The sequence below is a fragment of the Podarcis raffonei genome, chromosome 13, assembly GCF_027172205.1.
Source record: "Podarcis raffonei isolate rPodRaf1 chromosome 13, rPodRaf1.pri, whole genome shotgun sequence".
In the NCBI taxonomy this organism is placed as follows: domain Eukaryota; kingdom Metazoa; phylum Chordata; class Lepidosauria; order Squamata; family Lacertidae; genus Podarcis; species Podarcis raffonei.
The window spans coordinates 45,936,055-45,962,104 of record NC_070614.1 but is presented as its reverse complement, the minus strand read 5'-3'; the positions used below and the strand labels follow the sequence as shown (position 1 = coordinate 45,962,104).

Genomic DNA, 26,050 nt, shown 5'->3' with positions numbered 1-26,050 from the left:
TTATAATACTAATACTAATCATTCAAATACCGAATCATATAATTTAGGTTTCCACCCCCATGCTAGAAGTGATGGTTCGATGAATTTCTTTATCTCTGCATTCCAAAATCTTATTAATTTCTATTACATTCTGGTCAAAATAATAATCCCTTATACAACAACTGAAAAACTGATAACTTGTATTCATGTTGACACATTAAATGAATTATAGAACTAAAAGTGAGGAAGCGGGGAAAAGGATGGGGCCAGCTCAACTCTAGATATCCTGTTGTCCTTGTAGGTTCATTCCTTGCCTATGATTTTTTTGATGTGACAAATATAATTACATTGGCAGACCCAGCATCCTGTCTACTAGCTGCAGGAATAAATCCTTTTGGATTAACTATCTGCAGTCTGGATTTAACCATTCTTCCTATGCTGGAAAAATGGTGAACACTCCTTTTTTCTGGAAGCCAAATCAGTGGATACAGTGATGCAGTGACTTTTAGAAACTGTGGGATAACCGCTTCTCACAACCCATGATGGGAACCATCAACAGCTGTAGGAATGAAGGATACAGAACCATACATGGATGGGAAAACATCATAGGGGGAAATTGTCACACGCAGGAAAGAATAAGGATTACACTTAGAGTTCCTCACTTGAAACTTTATAAATTACCAACTATACCAACACAAATAGAAATCACAAGACTGTAGCTGTTATCTAAGAAATGATTATATGTGCATGGAATGCAATGGAAATTAGTAGCATAGTGAAATGCAGAAATAATGTAGAAGAATGAAGCTATCAAATTTAGCATTCAAGAGGCCCAATTAAATTAAATTATATAATTTGACATTTGAATAATTGGCATCCATAAATGCATTAACTGGATAAAATTGGTATCGTTATAATGAGGCTGCTATTGGAACAATATTGGTAAATCAAAAAATATATATTTAAAAGATATAATAGTAATATTTTGGCAGTTCCCCTACTGCTGATGCACCATAGAATCCAAGAACACTGCACAAGTGATTCTCTCCCCTATCATTACTCAAATTACAATAATCAATCCACCTGACTGAACCTCCAAATGCCACAGTGGGGAAAAAGAATCAACAAGTAACCCTGAACTGATCATAAGCTCCTCAGTGCTCCATAGACAACTAGGCAGGGCTCTGTTACTTATCAGTTATCAGTTTCCCTCTTTCTTATCAAATCACTGTATCTTGTTTGGCATCCAAGGCATTTTGTTTTTGACAATAAGGTGGATACATGTCCCTCAAAGTGCCAAATTGACAGAATCAGATGCCACCCAATTTGTCTTGTTCAGATCAGGTGGAGGAGAGGAATAATACTGTCGAGAGAAGCAGGGGAGTCCATGCACACAAGGGTATTTGCCATCAGGATGTTGCTCCTGCTGCTTCTGCTGCTCCCCAATATAGTGTCCCAAGGACAAAGTGCTAAATGCACAACTAATAATCCTGTTCATGTTCCCCACGAGTGGTATGAGCCAGGTGACCTGGTCATTGGTGCAATGGCATCTCATATCTATTACATAGTCCCCAAATTATCCTTCAAGAAACATCCTTCCCAGGTCTTCATTGATACCCCACTGTAAGTAACCGGTAATTAGCATTAATTTATCTATTCATTATATGCTGTATGTGACTGAAAATAAAATAATAAATATAGCTTTAGAACTTTATTTTTTTTCTTAATCAGTGAGGAGATTTTATCAGAAATCTCTGAACACATAGGCTATGTCAAGTGTCAAGAACATTAAGCTTTTTAAAAACAAAAAAACAAAAAAACCAAATCTGTAAAGACAGACAGAAAAGAGAGTAGGAGAAAGAGAAAAGAGAGGGCTTAAAAATCTATGAGAAACATATAGCCAAAAGTGTTGTACTCAACTTTGTTGATGATACCCAAATTTTCAAGCTGGTGAAAACAAACATGGGATGCTGAAGATATCGAAGAAATGTACAACATCATTTTTAATAACACAGTATTATGAGACTGCCTATTAAGTAAATAAACTTTGCTGGCTTTGTCCTTTATATAGGCAGGCAGGTGAGTCTCTCATACCTAGATTATGATTAATTTCCCCACTCAAACTTCATTTGCAGGGTGTTGACAAAGTTCTACCAGCAAATCCTGGCCTTGGTCTTTGCTGTCGATGAGATCAACGAGAATCCCAGGATGTTGCCCAATGTCTCTCTTGGCTTCCACATCTATGATAGCTATTATGATTCAAAGATGACCTACCGAAACACTCTGGACCTGCTCTTTAAATCACATCACTTTGTTCCCAACTACAGGTGTGGCATCCAGAAAAATGTCATAGGAGTCATTGGGGGACTCAGCTCTGATACCTCCTGGTGCATGGCAAACGTCTTAGGTCCTTTCAAGATTCCACAGGTAGAATATGGATTTTGGAAAACAGAGATTTCATGCTGTCCTTGCTTTAGGAATCTACTGATTCATACATATGGAGTGGGGAAATAGACAAAGTAAAGGGGGCATAATATGCATATCCAACAATGTGTGTAAGAAGGGCAATTTGTGTTTAATAGATATAATAGAAGATTTCTGCAAAGCTGCCAGGTTTGTAAAGGAAGCACCTAGATGGCTTCATATATATCAATCCTGAAAGCACTGCAGTGGTTTCCTGTGAGCTACTCAATATATGACATTGACAATGGCTTCAAAGGTATGAATAACTCAGGACTCATTCACTAAACAATGTTCCTCAAAAATCAAGATAGTCCTTTCCCAAAGTATGTTAATCAACATTGTTCACTTTCAGACGCTAATTGAAAACACTGTTTTCTTGCTATTCTTCTGGCAATTGTCATCTGTGATTTCAGAGAGTTATATACATAGTGGTGTCAGCATTGTGCTGTTCTACTTCATTGTTGGATTTCATTGTATTAACTAGTGCCGGTATGTTATTTTGCACTTTACTGATTTTTTTTAATGATGTGGTTTATTGTGCTCAGAGAACAATAACATACATAATCTTATGGAGCTCTTCAGAATTTCCCAGGAAATCTTCCTGAAAGAGTTCTTAGAAGATAGAGAATCAACCTCTCTCTACAATTCTATAAAGATCACATAGCAAAAGTCCATGATCTACCTCCAGTTTGGAGTCTTGTTGAATCATTCACTTAACATGAGTAATGATCCATGCTCCTCTCTACTTGGAGACAATCAGTGTATACAAGTATAAAGCTGTGATGATGCCATAATAATAACAATAAATATCTACAGAAACCAAGAGCAAAATTATATCTGTTTTTCTATGTAATTTGGTACCTTGGGGATATATATTCAGTGTGTGTGTCTGTGTGTGTGTGTGTTTATATAAAAATTTTTTGGAATATCATGATTTCTTGTTTCCACTTGGAAATGTCTGGCTTTTGCTTTTTCCAGATTTCATACGGTTCATTTGAACCAGCCATAAATGATGGAACCAAGTTCCCTTCCTTTTACCGCATGGTCCCCAATGAAGACCTTCAGTATCAGGGAATTATCCAGTTACTTCTGCATTTCAGATGGAAATGGGTTGGGCTCATGACTCCAGCTAATGAAGCTGGAGAACGTTTCTTGCAGAACATTGAGCCAATGCTTTTCAAGAATGGAATCTGTTCAGCATTCACAGAAAGAATTAAACACAATATACATTATAAAACTAACTTACTAAATATGGTGAACATAAAGCAAACAGCAAACAGCAAAAGCAATGCAGTTCTTGTATACGGAGAAAGTAGATTTATTATATGGTTGTCCACGGCTTTAAGCACAATGGAGTTTTCTCAGCTACTATTTCCTCAAAAGAAGTCACGTGAAGGAAAAGTATGGATTACAACTACCCAAATTGATTTCATATTATATACCCTTCAAAAATTGACTGTTAATATACGAATGTTCCATGGTGCTATCTCCTTTGCAATTCACTTCAAGGAGATTCACAACTTTAAAGAGTTTCTTCGGCGTATATATCCTCATTGCACAGAGACAGATGGTTTTATCCAAGATTTCTGGGAAGATGCATTCGGTTGTTCACTTTCAAACTCCACTCACTCAACATTCAGTGATAACATTTGTACTGGAGAGGAGATGCTGGAGAGCCTCCCTGCACCATTTTTTGAAATGAGCATGACTGGCCACAGCTACAGTATTTATAATGCTGTCTATGCTTTAGCACATGCCTTAAATAACATGCACTTGGCTGGAGCCATCCGCAAGAGAAGAGATGCTAAGGGAAAACTCTCTCCTCGCTATGCAGATCCTTGGCAGGTATTGTTCTCTGTTACAAAGCTTTCACTGCATTGGTACATTTTGTAAGTAGGCATTTACTTATCAGTAAAGAAAAAAAAGAATAAAACTTAAGAAATTAAGAAATAAATCTGTAGTAATTGTATCAAAAATGGGAATTAGAATATTTCCTATAATGATACTAAACAGACTTTAGATGACATAGCCTTTCATAAGCAACAGACTACCAACAACTACATGTAACTGAAGCTGTGCCAACCACATCCCTCCGCGATTCTCTCTGTCTCTCTTACCTGTCCAGTTACCCAGTGGTGTAAGGATGGAGGCCAGGGGCCCGTGCCCCAGTTTACAAAACCCCTCCATTTTTTATCCACATCCACTACAAAACCCCTCCATTTTTTATCCACATCCTTCTGCAATTCTCTTTGTCGCTCTTACCTGTCCAGTTAACCAGTGGTTCAAGGATGGAGGCCGGGGGCCTATGCCCCAGTTTACATAATTCTGAGGTAGCACAACCAGAACCCACACGCCAGTCACTGGCTTCTGCATTTGAGTGGCTGCCAGTGCTTGGGCATGTCCTGGAAGACCCCATCGTTCCCTGTCTACCCACTGCCAGGGGTTTCTGGCCCCTGAAGCCGAACCTGGCCTCACTGGTAGGTCACCAGAAGAGGCTAGCAACTGTGTGAGCACTGTCTCTAGACTCTGTTTTCTCCCTCCTCCTCTCCATTGTGAACTGAAGTATTCAACTTCTAGAGGAAAAGGCATTAATTCTGTCTAGGAAAGCTATTCAACAATCTTAATCTGTCTATTCGAATGCTTTATAGACCTTTTTATGCTCTTCCTCTTAGCTCCACTCATTCCTGCAGAGAATCTCATTCAACAACAGTGCTGGGGATCAAATTGCATTAAATGAATATGGAGAGCTCTACGGGAGGTCGATGGATCGTCCGGCAGCCGGCTTGGGGGCTATGATGGACTTTCCTCCCTGGCAGTATCCCAACATCATAGACCTCTTACTTCAAAGGGAAAGCAACCTCTCCCAGAACAGGTGTGACATAGGAACCACCCACCCAAAGCATTTCTCTCTGATATGGATTCAGCCCCCATCCCTTCCATCACTGTCTGCAGACACCTGTCTAGCACCTTTACCACCTCCTCTCATTCCAATTGAATGGAAAGGTAGAACATCATCAGCATACAGATGACACCATCCTAGGATATTATTCCTAAAGTTTTCATATAGATGATAATACCATAGGAGACAGAATGGGGTCTAACAGGGCACTACAATCCGAAGGTATTTCAATTATTTCCTAGTAGTAGTTTCTTGTTGTGACCCTGCAAGTAGGAGCAGAACCACTATCATGGGGTACGCTAAATTCCTGCCTCCTTCAGCCACCACATAAGAACACCATGTGAACTCCTGGAAGCAAATGCAGTTAAGTGGTGACTCCATCAGAAGGCAAAGCCAGGGGTGAAATTACACTGCACTCTAACACTGCTGTAAGGTTGGATGGTCCAGGCATTAATAGTGCAATCTTCTTAAGTTTGTATGATGCTTAGAGCAGCAACTGTTAAAGCATCTGATATTGGAAAATTGATATTGTAATTTGGGTGTGAATTTAACAGCAAAGAATTTGAATTTATATAAGGATAACTATGAAAAAGTATGGAATGAAATAAAAAGAGATTTAGAGATATGGTCAAATTTAAAATGTTCACTTATGGGCCGAATATCGGTGGTCAAGATGAATGTATTGCCGAAAATGTTGCTTTTGTTTCAAACCCTACCTATCATTGATAATGTTAAATGCTTTAAAGAATGGCGGAAGGCGTTGTCTAAATTTATCTGGCAGGAGGGGAACCTAGAATTAAATATAAACTACTTACAGATGTAAAAGCAAGAGGGGGTTTTCCCCTGCCTGACTTGAAGATATATTTGGAAGCTGCGGCCTTCTGCTGGATTAAAGATTGGATTAAACTAGATAATGAAGATATTTTGTATTTGGAGGGACTGGACAATCAATTTGGTTGGCATGCATATTTATGGTATGATAAGATAAAGGCCCATAGTGGTTTTAAGAATCATATAATTAGAAAAGAGCTTTATAATGTATGGAACAGATATAAGGATCTCCTGGTACGAAAAACACCTAAATGGATTTCACCAATGGAAGCACAGGCCGCCAAAGAGCTAAATATGGAAAATAAGTGGTTGGGGTATTCAGATTTACTGTTAGAAGATTGTGAAGGATTTAAATGTAAAACCGTTTGAACAAATTAAGGATAAAGTGAATTGGCTTCAATATTATCAAATTAATGAATTATTTAAGATTGATAAGAGAAATGGTTTTGCAACAGAAAAAAACAAATTGGAAACAGAGTTGTTAGATACTAATGTCAAGAATCCCCTTCATGGATCACTGCCTTGCCGTGGCGAAGGGGCTTGAATAACTCAGAGAAGCTATGAGCTATGCCGTGCAGGGCCACCCAAGATGGACAGGTCATAGTGGAGAGTTTGACCAAACGTGATCCACCTGGAGCAGGAACTGGCAAACCACTCCAGTATCCCTGCCAAGAAAACTCCATGGACAAAGGCAACAGGCATATAAAAGTTATGACGCTGGAAGATGAGCCCCTCAGGTCGGAAGGCGTCCAACGTGCTACTGAGGAAGAGCAGCGGACAAGTACAAGTAGATCCAGAGCTGATGAAGCGGCTGGGCCAAAGCCGAAAGGACGCTCAGTTGCGGATATGCCTGGAAGCGAAAGGAAAGTCCAATGCTGTAAAGAAAAATATTGCATAGGAACCTGGAATGTAAGAACCATGAACCTTGGTAAGTTGGATGTGGTCAAAAATGAGATGGCAAGAATAAATATTGACATCCTGGGCATCAGTGAACTAAAATGGACGGGAATGGGCGAATTCAGTTCGGATGACCATCATATCTACTACTGTGGGCAAGAATCCTGTAAAAGAAATGGAGTGGCCCTCATAGTCAACAAAAGAGTGCCGAAAGCTGTACTGGGATGCAATCTCAAAAATGATAGAATGATCTCGATACGAATCCAAGGCAGACCTTTTAACATCACAGTAATTCAAGTTTATGCACCAACCACTGGTGCTGAAGAAACTGAAATTGACCAATTCTATGAAGACTTACAACACCTTATAGAAATGACACCAAAGAAGGATGTTATTCTCATTACAGGGGATTGGAATGCTAAAGTAGGGAGTCAAGAGATATAAGGAACAACTGGCAAGTTTGGCCTTGGAGTTCAAAACGAAGCAGGGCAAAGGCTAATAGAGTTCTGCCAAGAGAACAAGCTGGTCATCACAAACACTCTTTTCCAACAACACAAGAGACGACTCTACACATGGACATCACCAGATGGGCAGCATCGAAATCAGATTGATTAGATTCTCTGCAGCCAAAGATGGAGAAGCTCTATACAGTCAGCAAAAACAAGACCTGGAGCTGACTGTGGCTCAGATAATCAGCTTCTTATAGCAAAATTCAAGCTTAAACTGAAGAAAGTAGGAAAAACCACTGGGCCGGTAAGATACAATCTAAGTCAAATCCCTTATGAGTACACAGTGGAAGTGAGGAAGAGGTTTAAGGATTTAGATTTGCTGGACAGAGTGCCTGAAGAACTATGGATGGAGCCTCATAACATTATACAGGAGGCAGCAACTAAAACCATCCCAATGAAAAGGAAATGCAAGAAAGCAAAGTGGCTGTCCAACAAGGCCTTACAAATAGCGGGGGAGAGAAGGCAAGCAAAATGCTAGGGAGATAGTGAAAGATACAGGAAATTGAATGCAAATTTCCAAAAAATAGCAAGGAGAGACAAGAAGGCCTTCTTAAATGAGCAATGCAAAGAAATAGAGGAAAACAATAGAATGGGGAAAACCAGAGATCTGTTCAAGAAAATTGGAGATATGAAAGGAACATTTCGTACAAAGATTACCATAATAAAGGGCAAAAGTGGAAAGGACCTAACAGAAGCAGAAGACATCAAGAAGAGGTGGCAAGAATACGCAGAGGAATTATACCAGAAAGATATGGATGTCTCGTACACCCCAGGTAATGTGGTTGCTGACCTTGAGCCAGACATCCTGGAGAGTGAAGTCAAATGGGCCTTAGAAAGTACTGCTAATAACAAGGCCAGTGGAAGTGATGATATTCCAGCTGAACTATTTAAAATTTTAAACGATGATGCTGTTAAGGTGCTACATTCAATATGCGAGCAAATTTGGAAAACTCAGCAGTGGCCAGAGGATTGGAGAAGATCAGTCTACATCCCAATCCCAAAGAAGGGCAGTGCCAAAGAATGCTCCAACTACCGCACAATTGCACTCATTTCACACGCTAGCAAGGTTATGCTTAAAATTCTACAAGGCAGGCTTAAGCAGTATGTGGACCGAGAACTCCCAGAAGTGCAAGCTGGATTTCGAAGGGCAGAGGAACCAGAGACCAAATTGCAAACATGGATTATGGAGAAAGCTAGAGAGTTCCAGAAAGACATCTACTTCTGCTTCATTGACTATGCAAAAGCCTTTGACTGTGTCGACCACAGCAAACTATGGCAAGTTCTTAAAGAAATGGGAGTGCCTGATCACCTCATCTGTCTCCTGAGAAATCTCTATGTGGGACAAGAAGCTACAGTTAGAACTGGATATGGAACAACTGACTGGTTCAAAATTGGGAAAGGAGTACGGCAAGGCTGTATATTCTCTCCCTGCTTATTTAACTTATATGCAGAATTCATCATGCGAAAGGCTGGGCTGGATGAATCCCAAGCCGGAATTAAGATCGCCGGAAGAAATATCAACAACCTCAGATATGCAGATGACACAACCTTGATGGCAGAAAGTGAGGACAAATTAAAGAACCTTTTATTGAGGGTGAAAGAGGAGAGCACAAAATATGGTCTGAAGCTCAACATCAAAAAAACGAAGATCATGGCCACTGGTCCCATCACCTCCTGGCAAATAGAAGGGGAAGAAATGGAGGCAGTGAGAGATTTTACTTTCTTGGGCTCCATGATCACTGCAGATGGTGACAGCAGTCACGAAATTAAAAGACGCCTGCTCCTTGGGAGAAAGGCGATGGCAAACCTAGACAGCATCTTAAAAAGCAGACACATCACCTTGCCAACAAAGGTTCGTATAGTTAAAGCCATGGTTTTCCCGGTAGTGATGTATGGAAGTGAGAGCTGGACCATAAAGAAGGCTGATCGCCAAAGAATTGATGCTTTTGAATTATGGTGCTGGAGGAGACTCTTGAGAGTCCCATGGACTGCAAGAAGATCAAACGCATCCATTCTGAAGGAAATTAGCCCTGAGTGCTCACTGGAAGGACAGATTGTGAAGCTGAGGCTCCAGTACTTTGGCCACCTCATGAGAAGAGAAGACTCCCTGGAAAAGACCCTGATGTTGGGAAAGATGGAGGGCACAAGGAGAAGGGGACGACAGAGGACGAGATGGTGGGACAGTGTTCTCAAAGCCACAAATATGAGTCTGACCAAACTGCGGGAGGCAGTGGAAGACAGAAGTGCCTGGAGTGCTCTAGTCCATGGGGTCATGAAGAGTCGGACACGACTAAACGACTAAACAATAACAACAATGTCAAGAATATGTCTAAAATGTATAATTGTTGTTGGAGTGGCATACAAAGGATGAACAAGTTAAATCGGTTATGATTGATTGGGCACAAGATGTGGGACACAATATAATGATAGAGGATTGGGAGGGGCTATGGAAGAAAGGGGTTAGGTTTGCTGCATGTACGATGTTAAAGGAAAATATTATGAAAATGATGTATAGGTGGTATTTGACCCCTGTTAAACTAGCTAAGATTTACCATAACTGTGATAATTTATGCTGGAAATGTAAAGAAAAGGAAGGTACTTTTTATCATATGTGGTGGACCTGTCCCAAGGTAAAAGACTTCTGGGAAAAGATTTATAATGAATTTTAAAATATGACAAAATATACATTTATAAAGAAACCAGAGGCCTTTCTCCTTGGAACTGCCCAAGAAAGATGTAAAGGTATTTTTGTATGCCACAACCGCTGCACAAATTTTAGTAGCCAAAAAGTGGAAAACACAATAATTACCAACTGTGGAAGAATGGCAGATGAAGATGATGGACTTTATGGAGCTGGCTGATCTCACTGGGAGAATCCGCGACCAAGAAGAAGAGGAATATCAAGAAGATTGGAAGAAATTTAAAGATTTATTTGAATAAATATTGTAATATTAAAGATTAGTAGTTACTTGAAAGTACTAAATAGGCCTAGGATTAAATTAGGATTAAAAAATAAATGAGACATAGAATGTTAAGAAAAGTTAAGAAATCTGATTTTAATCAGAATATTGTTTTTTGAATAATGATATTAGAAAACTGCTACATTCAGATACACGGAAATTCGATGGAAGATATTAGAGGAAGTCAAGTAATATGTTTATGAAGTTGGAAGTTTAGCTAACTAATTAATTTTTATTGTTTATGTGTTTGTGGTTATATTTTTGGCTATCATTTGCTATATTTGATTTATTTTTATTTTTATTTTTGTTGCATTGGTTTTATAGTATGTGTTATATCTGTTTGAAACTTAATAAATATTATTGGGGGGGAAACAAAATTGTAATATTAAAGTCTTCCTATCTCTTTGGATAGGTACCACCCCTCTCTATATGTAATGCCCACTGCCTTCCTGGTTATGGGAAGAAAAAGAAGGAGGGAAAGAAGTTTTGCTGCTATGATTGTGATCCATGTCCGGACGGAATGATCTCAGATGAGAAAGGTGGGAGATGACATCTTCAGATATTACGAAAGCTCTGGGCTCTTGGCAATTTTGTTGAGGATAGGAGGCTTAAATTAATGGAGGTCCTGTTCTAATAGTTTATAGATAACATCAATATATTTTTATCTTTAAAACATCTTGAATATTTTTTATTATATATTATACCTCCAACCTCTACAAACTTAGGGTGGAATACAAGTGGTGTTTTCCCCTCTAAGAATTAGGTTGTTTGACAAGAGGGTGAAAGTCTCATTAAACTTGCCTTTCTAGGCTCCAAAGATTTCAGCTGTAATTTCTTAATTTGCTGTACAGTTTATGTGGTTCTAAGACAAAGGAGGGGGGCTGTAAGAAAAGATGTCCTCCAAGTAGAAAATTCCAGATTGGATTCATGAGGTTTACTTTTGATGCCACTAGGTTAAAAGAATTTGGGTTTGAAGTTCTTAAACCTTTTAAGGTAGAAATCACTATGCTAGATGGATTACTGATTAGGAAATTCTTAAGAATAGTTTTGATTGCTTCAAATTGTCATGCACCGTTTGTTTTCAGACATAGAAACATGTGTCAGTTGCCCAGCAGATCAATATCCAAACAGCGGCCAGGATCTATGCATTCCTAAGATTCCAAACTTCCTAGCCTTTGATGAAACCTTGGCCATTGTTTCAACTTTTTTCGCACTTTTATTCTCTCTCTTCACAATCCTGGTGCTTGGCATCTTCATTAAGCATCGCAAAACAGCCATAGTCAAAGCCAACAACAGAAGCCTTACCTATGGTCTCCTTATCTCCCTCCTCTTGTGTTTCCTCTCTTCTTTGTTGTTTATCGGAAAACCTAATATGGTGACTTGCCTTCTCCGACAAACTGCTTTTGGCATTGTCTTCTCTGTGGCCCTCTCCAGCATCTTAGCCAAAACCATACTGGTGGTTTTGGCATTCATGGCTACCAAACCAGGATCCAATATGAGGAAATGGGTAGGCAAAGAACTGGCTTATTCCATTGTCTTTTCCTGCTCCATTGTTCAAGTAGGAATTTGTGTCCTCTGGCTGGCAACCTCTCCCCCATTCCCAGATGTGGACATGCACTCAATGCCTGAAGAAATCATATTTCTTTATAATGAAGGGTCAGTCTCCATGTTCTATTGTGTTTTGGGCTACATGGGATTCCTGGCCACTATCAGCTTCACTGTGGCCTTCCTAGCCAGGAAGTTGCCTGACACTTTCAACGAAGCTAAGTTCATCACCTTCAGCATCCTGGTCTTCTGCAGTGTTTGGCTCTCCTTCATTCCAACCTACCTGAGCACCAGAGGAAAATACATGGTGGCTGTGGAGATCTTCTCCATCTTTGCTTCTGGTGCTGGGTTGCTGGTTTGCATTTTCTCCCCTAAATGCTACATAATTGTGCTGAGGCCAGACCTGAACAACAAAGAGCAGCTAACACAGAGAAAGGTATAAATGACAGTGGAATTTGTGGCTCTGTTGGGTCTGAGAATACATGGGCTTGCTGGCTGGTATCACTTTCTGGGTCCCTGCTCTGGATCTGTGTAGAGTTTGCTTCTTAACTTTTTTGTCTGCCAAAGATTTTCCTAAGGCAATGGGTACAGATTTTTCCTCAGGTTCTACACCCAAAGCCTTTTTCACAAATGAGTAATGCTCTAAAGCAATGGAGGTTTAGGTTCAAAGTTTTCTTCTCCTAGGTGGGCTCCCTTCTTAGGTTTACGGGACCCATCTGCCCCTCATTTCCCTCTACAGCACCTTCAGTAGCCACCTCTTTAAGCATTGAGCCCACTTTTGCTCTCATCTGCTATATCCTGTCTTTGCATGCAGAGAAATTCCCCAACTCACTGAAGATTTGAGGCCCATTGGCTGCGCTCACCTAATTTAGGCAGTTAGTTGAATCTGTTTTGTGGAATGTGGCTGCTGTTTCAAGCTGACAACGTCTAGGAGCCACAGGTGAGAACTGAGTGCAGGGTGGGGATCTGAGGTAGACAAACTACCCCAGAAGGAGCACGACTTGTTCCCCGCTAGAGTTACTACCCCTCCCTAACACTCCATACACCCCTCTCATGTATTACTGTGTATTTAAAGCAAATGGAATCTTAATAGCAAAACTCTCAGCCTTTTTATTTAGAAATGATTAATTTCAGTGGTTCAATGTTGTACATGTACTGTATGAATGATTGTTAATAAAAAGTCTCTTATCAATTACTTCGTGTAATCTGCAAATTCATCTTGAAGACAACACAGGGTACAAGAAACAAAAAACATTGTGAAATAGTTAAGGGATCTACATTCTTTATCTCTCACCTACAAGGCAGCTGAGGAACAGAAGAAGGAGAAGTTTAAAACAGCCATTTCCCTCTTTTTTTAAAAAAATAGTTTTAACAAAGAAAAGTAGCAGAGATATGCAACCATATCTGGAGGAAAACACACTGAATATTACTAACACTAATAGGACAAGCCTTTTTTTCTGAATTATACTTCTAACCTGTTTGAAAGAGTGGTGGCAGAGAATATCTCAAATAAGCCAAATGGCTTCAGAGAATACAGATGTGTTGTTTCTAAAGTTGATTCTAAAGCCTAGTTATGCTATTTCTGTTATAATAATTTTTATTAATTTTAAATTACCATTCAATAATAGCCTCATTAAAACAATACCAAATTGTAATACTAATACTAATCACTTAAATACCGAATCAGATAATTTAGGTGCCCCCCCCCATTGCTAGATGATTTCCTTTATTTCTGCATTTCCAAAATCTTATTAATTTCTATTATATTTCGGTCAGAATAATAATCCCTTATACAACAACTGCAATATTAATAACTTCTATTCATGTTGGCGCATTAAATGATTCATAGAACTAAAATGAGGCACTCAAGCCATATCCTTGTTCTTCCTGTTTGTGGCAATTATTCTTTCCATGGTGTTTCTTCCAGTCCTTGTAAAATGTTTTGTCTATTGTGACGGAAAAGTTGGTTCCACAAGTATTTCTTTTTACTTTTTTCTCCTGCCAGCAAATGCTTAAAGAACAGCAGCCTCTGATTGGCTGTGGTTCCAGGAGTGAGAGTTTAAAAGGAGCAGATTTCGAGGGAGATGGAGTTAGAGTGTGGTTAAGAGGGGAGCTGAGTTGAGGTGGTTGAGGAGGGAGGCTGGAGAGGTTGGGAGTTAGGGATATAGGATAGGAGTGTGGAGGAGGGAGAGTTGGTTCTGGAATAAAACATCCACTCTGAGTGTACCGTGAAGGACTGAGTGTATTGTCCTGCAGGAGTAAAAGGATCAAATTTTGCTGGGAGACTGAGGGTGAGGCAGGAGAAGGAGGAGCTGAAATAGATGAGTCTGCTTAGGTCTAAACTAATCTGGAGGGGAGAGACTCTTCTGAGGAAAGAAGAGACTTCCAAATCCCAGTGAAGGAAGGGGGGTGAGCCCTTAAGACTATTACTGAAAGTACCTCAGGAGCTGCATTTGTTAAAGGGGTGGGTAAATGAAGGAAAGTATCACCTTAGAAAGGAAACAAACTATAAAGTGAATTGAAGTGAACTAGTGTATTCTTATTGAAGTAACCTAAGTTTCTCTACTTGTATTATACTTCCTTGTTCTAAAAATAAATCTTTATTGTTTATTTAAAGAACACCTGCTCGAGACTCCAACTTCTTTTTCTTTTTTTAATATAATTTTTATTAACAAACCAATCAAATCACATTAATTTCAAATTACAGAGGCAAATTTTTAATTTGTTGTTGGGGTTACCCATGCTTCGAGCTCAGAAAGGGATTCAAACATCTCTACTGCTGCTGCTTTCATATTCACAGTTCTGTCCAAATAGTATTCACAGTTCTGTCCAATCTTCTCTTTATTGTTTTCCTCATCTTCTTGTTATCATATAATCCTTTCCTTGTGACCTCTGATAGTCTCCACAAGCGGGTTAAAAACAAACGTTGTTATAGTCATAGAGCCATATTCAAATAGACAGACGCCATTTCATCACTCCGTACAAAACATTCTTAAAGTCTGCCCATTAATCCTCGCAGGCTTGTCACTCTCTCCTCAATCTTCTTAGGGAGTTCTGCCAGGTCAAACTCACAGTCCAATATGATAACAAAGCCATGGTCTCCTCCCCCTCGATCGTAAATCCTGCAACCAGGCCTGCTTCCTAGCGAGTCTCTTTTTATAACTGCGTCATTCCAAAGGCGTTTCATTCCTTTCCAGATATTCCACAAACCATGTCTTTGATTAGTAATTCATTTCCACACAGTTCTTAATCATCCCGCTTATAATCAGTAGTTGCAACGATTCTTCTTGGGGGGGGGGATTGTTAGGTAATCACATTAGATAAAAAAAGAAAAGTTTCCTCCCCCCATTCCGTCCCGTTCCGACATACCGACCCTTTGATGTGTCTTCTTCTTGATATATTTTCCTGTTGAATCCAGCCCATCGCTCGACTTCACAGAGGTCCCTTCACATAGCAGTCTCAACTCCCATTCTTCACTCGAAACATGTGCATTTGCTGCTCTCTAATTGTTTATTTTGAGCTGCTGCAACCAGCCGCGCTATCGGAGACAGAGTCCGGGAGAGCCGAGAACCCACACAAGGGCTGTGCGCCTAGTGCCCTCACCCCCTGCATCTTTCAAACTCGGGGGTGATTTATCGGCACCACAGGCGAAGGCAGTGTACCCCCATTCCCTGGAGTTACAAGGGAGGCTGCATACTCCCATATCAGCCTCTTAATTTCCTCTTGTGAGCCGGAGAGATGGTATTGCCGGCCATCTTCCAATGCGCCCCTAGCGGCCCCCCCCCCGAGACTCCAACTTCCTGGTTATCCCCCTCACAAAGATCCCCCTGGTATAGTGAGGTTTTGTTTTTAAGCCTTCGGGTCAAAGGTTGTTCGGTGAGGTGGGGGCAATATATTTAAGAGAGAGCGGACACATGGGCTTGAGTGGTAACTGAGGTGCCAAGTTTGTCGCATCCATCTTTTCCAAGTTGTTGCTGTTCTCCATCATGCTTTGTGTGGATCCGATATCCCATTGGTCTATTAATGCTATAATCCAGTGTCAACACTTCTTGATAAGACAAGGATGCTATCCAGAATTGCTGCCACCATTCAGTTAATATGATGGCAAACTATGTCTGATCAGTGTTACATAGGTGGGAGAGTGATGGATACCACAGAACTAACAAATTAGGAAGCGGGGAAAGGATGGGGCCAGCTCAATTCTAGACATCCTGCTGACCTAGTAGGTTCATTCCTTGCTTACGATTTTGTGATGTTACAAATATAATTACATTGGCAGATCCGGCTTCCTGTCTACTAGCTGCAGTAATAAATCCTTTTGGATTCAGTATCTGCAGTCTGGATTCAGACCATTCCTCCTAGGCTGGAAAAAATGGTGAACACTGCTTTTTTACTGGAAGCCGAATCACAGGACAAAGCGATGCAGTGACTTTTGGAAAATGTGGGATAACCACTTCTCCCAGGGCATCATGGGAACCATCAACAGTTGCAGGAATGAAGGATACAGCACCATATATGGACAGGAAAACATCATGAGGGGAAATTGTCACACGCAGGAAAGAATAAGGACTACACTTAAAGTTCCTCACTTGAAAGTTTATAAATTACCTAATACAAATAGAAATCACAAGACTGTAGCTGTTATATAAGAGATTATTATATGTGCATGGAATGCAATGGAAATTATTAACATAGTGGAACACAGAAATAATGAAGAAGAATGAAGCCATCAAATCTAGCACCAAGGGGAAAAGTTTAATTAAATCATATAATTGACATTTGAATAATTGGCATTCATAATTGCATTAATTAGATAAAATTGGTATTGTTATAATGAGGTCGCTATCATTACTAAAATTACAATAATCAATCCACCTGACTGAACCTCCAGATGTCACAGTGGAAAAAAAGAATCAACAAGCAAGCCTGAAATGATTATAAGCTCCTCTGTGCTCCATAGACAACTAGGCAGGGCTCTGTTACTTATCAGTTATCAGTTTCCCTCTTTCATATCAAACCACTGCATCTTATTTGGTATCCAAGGCATTCTGTTGTGACAATCTTCAAGCTAACAATAAGGTGGATACATGTCCCTTAAAGTATCAAATTGACAGAGTCAGCTGCCACCCAATTTGTCTTGTTCAGATCAGGTGGAATAGAGGAATAATACTGTCGGGAGAAGCAGGGGAGTCCATGCAGACAAGTGTATTTGCCATCAGGATGTTGCTCCTGCTGCTCCTGCTGCTCCCCAATATAGTGTCCCAAGGACAAAGTACTAAATGCACCACAAATAATCCTGTTCATGTTCCACACGAGTGGTATGAGCCAGGTGACCTGATCATTGGTGCAATGGCATCTCATATTTATTACATAGTCCCTAAATTATCCTTCAAGAAACACCCTTCCAAGGAATTCATTGATGCCCCACTGTAAGTAACCGTTAATTAATATTATTTTAATTATTCCTGATATGATTGATTGGGGGGGGATAGCTTTAGAACTTTATTTTTTTAATGTGTCGAGAGATTTATTAGAAATCTCTGTGCAGATAGGCTGTGTTCATACTCTCAATGAACTATAAGCGTTTTGGATTCTAATTGTGTAAAGAGAGATAGAAAAGAGAGTAGCAGAAAGAGAAAAGAGATGGAATAAAAAAATAGGAACGGTACTGAATTTTTTTGATGATACCCAAATTTTCAAGGTACTGAAAACAAACACAGTATTCTTAGATTGCCCAAATAAGTAAATAAACTTTGCTGGCTTCATCGTCTCTTTATAGGCAGGCAGGTAAATCTCTCCTATCTAGATTCTGAGCACTTTGTCACAAACAAAATCTCACTGCATTTGCAGGGTGTTGACAATGTTGACAGACGGAAAAGAGAGTAGGAGAAAGAGAAAAGGCATGAAAACCTAGGAGAAACATATAGCCAAAAGTGTTGTACTCAGCTTTGTTGATGATACCCAAATTTTCAAGCTGGTGAAAACAAACACGGTTTGTTGAAGATATCGAAGAAATGTGCAATGGCTTTTTAAATGACACAGTATTATGAGACTGCCCAATAAGTAAATAAACTTTGCGGGCTTTGTCCTTTCTTTCGATAGGCAGGCAGGTGAGTCTCTCATACCTAGATTATTATTAATTTCCCCACTCTTATTTCATCTGCAGGGTGGTGACAAAGTTTTACCAGCAAATCCTGGCCTTGGTGTTTGCTGTTGATGAGATCAATGACAATCCCAGGATGTTGCCCAATGTCTCTCTCGGCTTCCACATCTATGATAGCTATTATGATTCAAAGATGACCTACCGAAACACTCTGGACCTGCTCTTTAAATCACATCACTTTGTTCCCAACTACAGGTGTGGCATCCAGAAAAATGTCATAGGAGTCATTGGGGGACTCAGCTCTGATACCTCCTGGTGCATGGCAAACGTCTTAGGTCCTTTCAAGATTCCACAGGTAGAATATGGATTTTGGAAAACAGAGATTTCATGCTGTCCTTGCTTTAGGAATCTACTGATTCATAAATATGGAGTGGGAGAATGAACAAAGTAAAAGGGGTATAATATGCATATCCAACAATGTGTGTAACATGGACCATTTGTGTGTAATAGATGTAATAGAATATTGCTGTAAAGCTACCAGGTATGTAAAGGAGGCATGGGACGTGGGGTGGTGCTGTGGGTTAAACCACAGAGCCTAGGACTTGCCGATCAGAAGGTCGGCGCTTTGAATCCCCATGACGGGGTAAGTTCCCGTTGCTCGGTCCCTGCTCCTGCCAACCTAGCAGTTCGAAAGGTTGTCAAAGTGCAAGTAGATAAATAGGAACCGCTCCGACAGGAAGGTAAACAGTGTTTCAGTTCACTGCTCTCTTTCACCAGAAGAAGCTTAGTCATGCTGGCCACATGACCCGGAAGCTGTACATCGGCTCCCTTGGCCAATAAAGCGAGATGAGCACCGCAACCCCAGAGTCAGTCATGACCGGACCTGATGGTCAGGGATTACTTTACCTTTTATGTAAAGCAGGCACCTAGACTGGTTCATATTCATCAATCCTGAAAGCACTGCACTGGCTTCCAGTGAGGTACTGAATATATGACATTGGCATTGGATTCATAGGCAAAAATAGCTGAGAACACATTAACTAAAAATGTTGCTGCCCTTAAAAATCAAGATAGTCCTTTCCCAAAGTATGATGTTACTCAACATTGTTCACTTTCAGAGGCTAATTGAAAAAGTGTTTTCTTGCTTTGTTCTGGCATTTGTCATCTGTCACTTCAGAGCGTTATATAGTCGTGTCAGCATTGTGCTATTCTGCTACAATGTTGTATTTCATTTTAGTTGTTTTAAATAGTGCTGGTACAGTATTTTGTATTTTACTGATATTTTATATGATTTGGTTTTGTGCTCAGAGATGAATAGTATATACACAATCTAATGGAGATCTTCTGGATTTCCCAGGAAATCTTCCTGAGAGAGTTCTTAGTAGATAGAGAATCAATGGCTTCCTACAATCATTACAAAAGTTACAGATCAAAAGTACATGATCAACAATTTCTATCACTCCACTTCCACCTTGGAGTTTTGCTTAATCATCCACTTAGTATATTAACATGAGCCATGATAAATGCTCCCCTATTCTTTTTTTAAAAAAAATATTTATTAAATTTTCCACTTTAACAATCCTATCCAATGATATTAAATATTCCAAATTATACATATTATTCAACATTCAAACAGTCCAAATATTATGCCAAATTATAAAAAAAAATTGGAGGTATCTTCCCATGTTCTGAGGTCGGGGTGGTTCTGATCATCTCATACTTCTGCTGCTTTCAGAATTTTCACGATGGTTCCCATAAATCATTTCGATGTTAATCCTCATTACATTTCACAGCCTCTGAACAAGCAAAATAAAACAAAACAATATATTCTCTGTGTTATTTACATCCCGAGTTCCCTCTGTATGTTCACAGTGTCTCTTCACAAAATGATGTTTCCGCCAAGCCAGTCCAAAAAGCTTCTCACCTCAGGCAGCAGCCAAGTCAGTCCAAATAAAATCAAAGCAAGGCATCTGCCCAATGCTTGTAAGACCAGCTGTCCTTCAAATGGTTAACCTGTCCAGGAAAGGTTTTGCCATATAAAACTGGGGATGCAAATATTAAGTAAGATATTAAAAGGCACCTATCCCCCTAAGGCTCCGCATTTAATTTGACAAGCTGATCTACTTTTGGTCATGGCCGCTCGTTTAATTGGAGCTGCATCATTCCGATTCTAATTCTAGGGAAACTTCCTAAGTTTTTTTTTGCGTCTCTCCAGTCATTCTCCAAATCAAAATTGGGAAACACCTAATCCTCTTCCAAATATATCTGCAGCCGGATACTTTGAACTTGGTTTTCCACTTTTGAATAATTGTTATTTCCACACAGTTAATGACTATTAGAATCATATTATATCACCAAATACACCACCTCTCCAGTCTCGCTTGCTATAAATAATTGGGGAGTTGGTACTTTCAGAGGAGGATTTTGCCATATAAGAAAGCAAAATGAAATATAATAATAAAGAAGGCTGAACCCCCCCTTTCAGTTCCAACATACCAAGTCAACATAGATGTTAATACTTCTTCCATTCAAATCCTTTTTAGCACCTCAGTGGCTGAATTAATTAGCAGAGTAGTTTCTCCCCCTTCGCTCAGATCATGTTCAAAACTTAAATCCAATTTTTCATCTTAAGAACTGGAAGCTTGCTCCTAAATGGAGGCGACTTTGAAGAGTTGCCAAGAAACGTTCCAGGCTTTCCATCAAGCGTCCCCCAGCCTCCCCTCTTCCTTCTGAATTTGGGGCCAGGTGTTGGGCAATCTGTGGATGAGCTGCCACTCCCCAGCCTGGGGAATGTAGGGAGGCTGATTACTCCCTTCTCAGCCTCTGATTCCGGAACGTACGGCAGTGATGGAATTCAGGAATCCTCCATCGCAGCTAACCGAAACCTCCTCTCCCAAATGCTCCCCTATTATTGGATACAATCAATATGTACAAGAATGAAGCTGTGATGGTGCCATAATAATAATAAATATCAACAGAAAACATTGAGCAAGGTTATCTGTGTTTTCCTATATAAGCTGGGGTCGCTGCTCTCCCTAAACTTGGTAAACTTGGGATATAGATTCAATATATATTCAATATTTTAGTGTGTGTGCGTGCACGTGTTTATATACAAATGTTTTTGGGATATCACGATTTCTTGTTTCCACTTGGAAACATTTGGCTTTTGCTTTTTCCAGATTTCATACGGTTCATTTGAACCACCCAAAAATTATGGAACCAAGTTCTCTTCCTTTTACCGCATGGTCCCCAATGAAGACCTTCAGTATCAGGGAATTATCCAGTTACTTCTGCATTTCAGATGGAAATGGGTTGGGGTCATGACTCCAGCTAATGAAGTTGGAGAACGTTTCTTGCAGAACATTGAGCCAATGCTTTTCAAGAATGGAATCTGTTCAGCATTCACAGAAAGATTTAAACACAATATACGTGATAATGCTAACTTACAAGAAATGGTGGACATAAAGATTTTGTTACCAACTTTCACAACCAGCAGAGCCAATGCAGTTCTTGTATACGGAGAAAGTAGATTTATTATATGGTTGTCAGTTGCTTTAAGCACAATGGAGTTATATCAGCTACTATTTACTCAAAAGAAGTCACGTGAAGGAAAAGTATGGATCACAACTACCCAAATTGATTTCATATTATATAGCCTGCAAAAAAAAATTAATGTTAATATACGAATGCTCCATGGTGCTATATCCTTTGCAATTCACGTCAAGGAGATTCACAACTTTAAAGACTTTCTTCAGAGTGTATATCCTCATTGGACAGAGACAGATGGTTTTATTCAAGATTTCTGGGAAGATGCATTCAGTTGTTCACTTTCAAATTCCACTCTCTCAAAAACTGTGTGTACTGGAGAGGAGATGCTGGAGAGCCTCCCTGCACCATATTTTGAAATGAGCATGACTGGCCACAGCTACAGTATTTATAATGCTGTCTATGCTTTGGCACATGCCTTAAATAGCATGCACTTGGCTGGAGCCATCCGCAACAGAAGAGGTGCTAAGGGAAAACTCTCTCCTCGGTATACAAATCCTTGGCAGGTATTGTTCCCTCTCAAAAAGCATTCACTGCATTGGTACATTATGTGAGTAGGCATTTACTTATCAGTAAAGAAATAAAAGAATAAAACTTAAGAAATTAAAAAATAAACCTTTAGAAATTTTTATCAGAGATGGGAATTAGAATATTTCCTATAATGATACTGCACGGACTTTAGATGACACAGGCTTTCACAAGCAACAGACTACCAAAAACTACATGTAACTGAAGCTGTGCCAACCACATCCCTCCGCGATTCTCTCTGTCTCCCTTACCTGTCCAGTTACCCAGTGGTGTAAGGATGGAGGCCAGGGGCCCGTGCCCCAGTTTACACAATTCTGAGGGAGCACAAACAGAACCCCCACACCAGGCACTGGATCCTCATTTGGGGGGCTGCCACTGCTTGGGCATGTCCTGGAAGACCCCATCTTTCCCTGTCTACCCACTGCCAGGGGTTTCTGGCACCCTGAAGCCAAACCTATACTCACTGGTAGGTCCCCAGAAGAGGCTAGCAACTGTGTCATCGCTGTCTGTAGACTCTGCTTTTCTCCCTCCTCCTCTCCATTGTGGCCTGAAGTGTTCATTCCGTCTAGGAAAGCTATTCAACAATCTTAATCCGACTATTCAAATGTTTTATAGACCTTTTTATGCTCTTCCTCTTAGCTCCACTCATTCCTGCAGAGAATCTCATTCAACAACAGTGCTGGGGACCAACTTACATTAAATGAATATGGAGAGTTAGCAGCTGGCCTTGATATTACAAACTTGGTCACTTTCCCAAATAGATCATACATCAGAGTCCAAGTGGGAAGGCTGGATCCTCAGGCCCCTCCTGGCAAAGAGCTCACCATTGATGAGGACCAAATCAAATGGCTTACAGCCTTCACTCAGGTATGGAAAAAAATGGCACAGACCCTGGTTTTCCACAGAATGGGATGTAACAAAAGCATTTCATGCATTAATAATTTTGAAATTTATTATTTAATATAGCTTATTTTTCATATATAGTTTTCATATCTAGATGGATAGTGCTTTAATGTAGGATTCTCTTTTTGAAAGAGTGACTTTTCCTGTATGTTTGCACCTTCAGCCTCTGAGGCTGTGCTTGTTGGCCTTCAATTTTGCTAATGGCACTTTTCTTTGTACATAGTATTACATTACATGTGATACTGACATTCCCTTTTTGTTTATTGCATGTCAATAAGCCATCCAGGAGAAAATATTGTCCTTTAAGAATTGCTGTAAGGTCTATCAGCTAGCACCAAAAAATACTTCAGACTCTAGTGATGAGTAAGAATCAGGGAGTGCTCCCAGATCTCTTGCTTCAAAGGGAATGCAACCCCTCACAGAACAAGTCAGGCGTAGGAACCACCCAGCCAAAGCATTTCTCTGTGATAAGGATTCAGCCCACATCCCATCCATCACTCACTCCAGACACCTGTCAAATAACTTCAGTCCCTCCTTTCATTCTAATGAAATGGAAAGATAGAACTGCATATCATCAGCATACAGGTGATGCCATGTGCCAGATCTTATTATTCCTATAAGAATAAGAATAATAGTAATCATATTATTCCTAAGAGTTTCATATAGATGATAAATACCACAGGAGGCAGAATGGGGCCTAACAGGACACCACAACCCAAAAGTCATGGGATAATTTGCTTGTAGTGACCCTGCAGGTAGGAGCAGAACTACTATAATGGGTTACCTTAAATTCCTTGAGCCACCACAAAAGGAACACCATGTGAACTCCTGTTCAATCACCTGATATTGGATATTTGAAAAATTCCCCAAAACAATATCTTAATATTAAACTTTTCCTATCTCTTTGGATAGGTGCCACCGCTTTCTCTATGTAATGCCAACTGCCATCCTGGTTACGGGAAGAAAAAGAAGGAGGGGAAGACGTTTTGCTGCTATGATTGTGATCCATGTCCAGAAGGAATGATTTCAAATGAGAAAGGTTAGAGATGACATCTTAAGATAATGCAGAACCTCTGGGCTCCTGGCAATTTTGTTGACATTAAATTGCTGCAGGAGAAAAGGCTTAAATTAACAGATGTGTTCTTCTCATTGTTTATAGATAACACCAATATATTTAAATCTTTAAAACATCTTGAAGATTTCTTTTTTAAGTGGAAGCCAATATATTTTACTTCCAACTTCTTCAAAATTGGGGTGGAATAGAAGTGGTGTTTCCTCCTCTAAGAATTAGGTTGTTTGACAATAGGGTGAAACTCTTATCAAACTCATTTTTCTGAGATCCAAAGATTTCAGATGTAATTTATTTCTCATTTTGTTGTACTGTTTATGTGGCTCTAAGAAAAAGCAGGGAGACAATAAAGAAAAAAAAGACGTTACCCATGTAGAAAATTCCAGAATTGATACACAAGTTTTATTTTTGATAGACCTAGTACAAAAGCATTTGGTCTTGAAGCTCATACATTCTGACGTAGAAAACACTATGCTAAATGGACTAGTGATGAGGGAATTCTTAAGAATACTTTTGGTTACTTCAAATTGTCATGCTTTGTTTGTGTATTTTCAGACATAGAAACATGTGTCAGTTGCCCAGCAGATCAGTATCCAAACAGCGGCCAGGATCTATGCATTCCTAAGATTCCAAACTTCCTAGCCTTTGATGAAAACTTGGCCATTGTTTCAACTTTTTTCGCACTTTTATTCTCTCTCATCACAATCCTGGTGCTTAGCATCTTCATTAAGCATCGCGATACAGCCATAGTCAAAGCCAACAACAGAAGCCTCACCTATGGTCTCCTTATCTCCCTCCTCTTGTGTTTCCTCTCTTCTTTGTTGTTTCTCGGAAAACCTAATATGCTGACTTGCCTTCTCCGACAAACTGCTTTTGGCATTGTCTTCTCTGTGGCCCTCTCCAGCATCTTAGCCAAAACCATATTGGTGGTTTTGGCATTCATGGCTACCAAACCAGGATCCAATATGAGGAAATGGGTAGGCAAAGAACTGGCTTATTCCATTGTCTTTTCCTGCTCCATTGTTCAAGTAGGAATCTGTGTCCTCTGGCTGGCAACCTCTCCCCCATTCCCAGATGTGGACATGCACTCAATGCCTGAAGAAATCATATTTCTTTGTAATGAAGGGTCAGTTTCCATGTTCTATTGTGTTTTGGGCTACATGGGCTTCCTGGCCACTTTCAGCTTCACGGTGGCCTTCCTAGCCAGGAAGTTGCCTGACACTTTCAACGAAGCCAAATTCATCACCTTCAGCATGCTGGTCTTCTGCAGTGTTTGGCTCTCCTTCATTCCAACCTACCTGAGCACCAGAGGAAAATACATGGTGGCTGTGGAGATCTTCTCCATCTTTGCTTCTGGTGCTGGGTTGCTGGGTTGCATTTTCTCCCCTAAATGCTACATAATTGTGCTGAGGCCAAACCTGAACAACAAAGAGCAGCTAACCCAAAGAAAGGTATAAATGACAGTGGAATTTGTGGTTCTGTTGGGTCTTAGAATACATGGACTTGCTGGCGGGTATCACTTTCCGAGTCCCTACTCCGGATATGTGTAAAGTTTTCTCCTTAACCTTTTTGTCTGCCAAAGATGTCCCAAAGGCAATGGGTACACATTTTCCCTCAGGTTCTACTCCCTAAGCCTTTTTCACAAATGTGTAATGCTGTAAAGCAGTGGAGGTTTAAGTTCAAAGTTTCCTTATCCTAGATGGACTCCCTTCCTAGGTTTATGAGACCCATCTGCCCCTCATTTCCCTCTACAGCTCCTGCAGTAGCCACCTTTTGGAGCATTGGACCTGCTATTGCTTTCATCTACTCACTCAGTCT

General features: G+C 40.1%; 2 protein-coding genes across 2 annotated transcripts; both read left to right on the top strand.

Moving 5' to 3' along the window:
• The first annotated feature begins 1,522 nt into the window (after window positions 1-1,522).
• Window positions 1,523-12,525, top strand: LOC128399076 (vomeronasal type-2 receptor 26-like). The gene is made up of 4 exons (XM_053360337.1): window positions 1,523-1,602; window positions 2,115-2,406; window positions 10,951-11,077; window positions 11,624-12,525. Exons 1-4 carry the CDS (start codon window positions 1,523-1,525, stop codon window positions 12,523-12,525), a joined length of 1,401 nt encoding a protein of 466 aa, XP_053216312.1.
• Window positions 12,526-17,432: 4,907 nt separating this feature from the next.
• Window positions 17,433-25,689, top strand: LOC128399075 (vomeronasal type-2 receptor 26-like). Its single transcript, XM_053360335.1, has 5 exons — window positions 17,433-17,512; window positions 18,250-18,541; window positions 22,900-23,127; window positions 24,157-24,202; window positions 24,788-25,689. Exons 1-5 carry the CDS (start codon window positions 17,433-17,435, stop codon window positions 25,687-25,689), a joined length of 1,548 nt encoding a protein of 515 aa, XP_053216310.1.
• The last annotated feature ends 361 nt before the right edge of the window (window positions 25,690-26,050 follow it).

Coding starts and splice junctions, on each gene's coding strand:
- LOC128399076 (XM_053360337.1), top strand. CDS start 1,523: ATGGCATCTCATATCTATTACATAGTCCCCAAATTATCCTTCAAGAAA. Junction 1,603..2,114: donor GTCTTCATTGATACCCCACT/GTAAGTAACCGG, acceptor CTTCATTTGCAG/GGTGTTGACAAAGTTCTACC. Junction 2,407..10,950: donor GTCCTTTCAAGATTCCACAG/GTAGAATATGGA, acceptor CTCTTTGGATAG/GTACCACCCCTCTCTATATG.
- LOC128399075 (XM_053360335.1), top strand. CDS start 17,433: ATGGCATCTCATATTTATTACATAGTCCCTAAATTATCCTTCAAGAAA. Junction 17,513..18,249: donor GAATTCATTGATGCCCCACT/GTAAGTAACCGT, acceptor TTTCATCTGCAG/GGTGGTGACAAAGTTTTACC. Junction 18,542..22,899: donor GTCCTTTCAAGATTCCACAG/GTAGAATATGGA, acceptor TCTTCCTCTTAG/CTCCACTCATTCCTGCAGAG.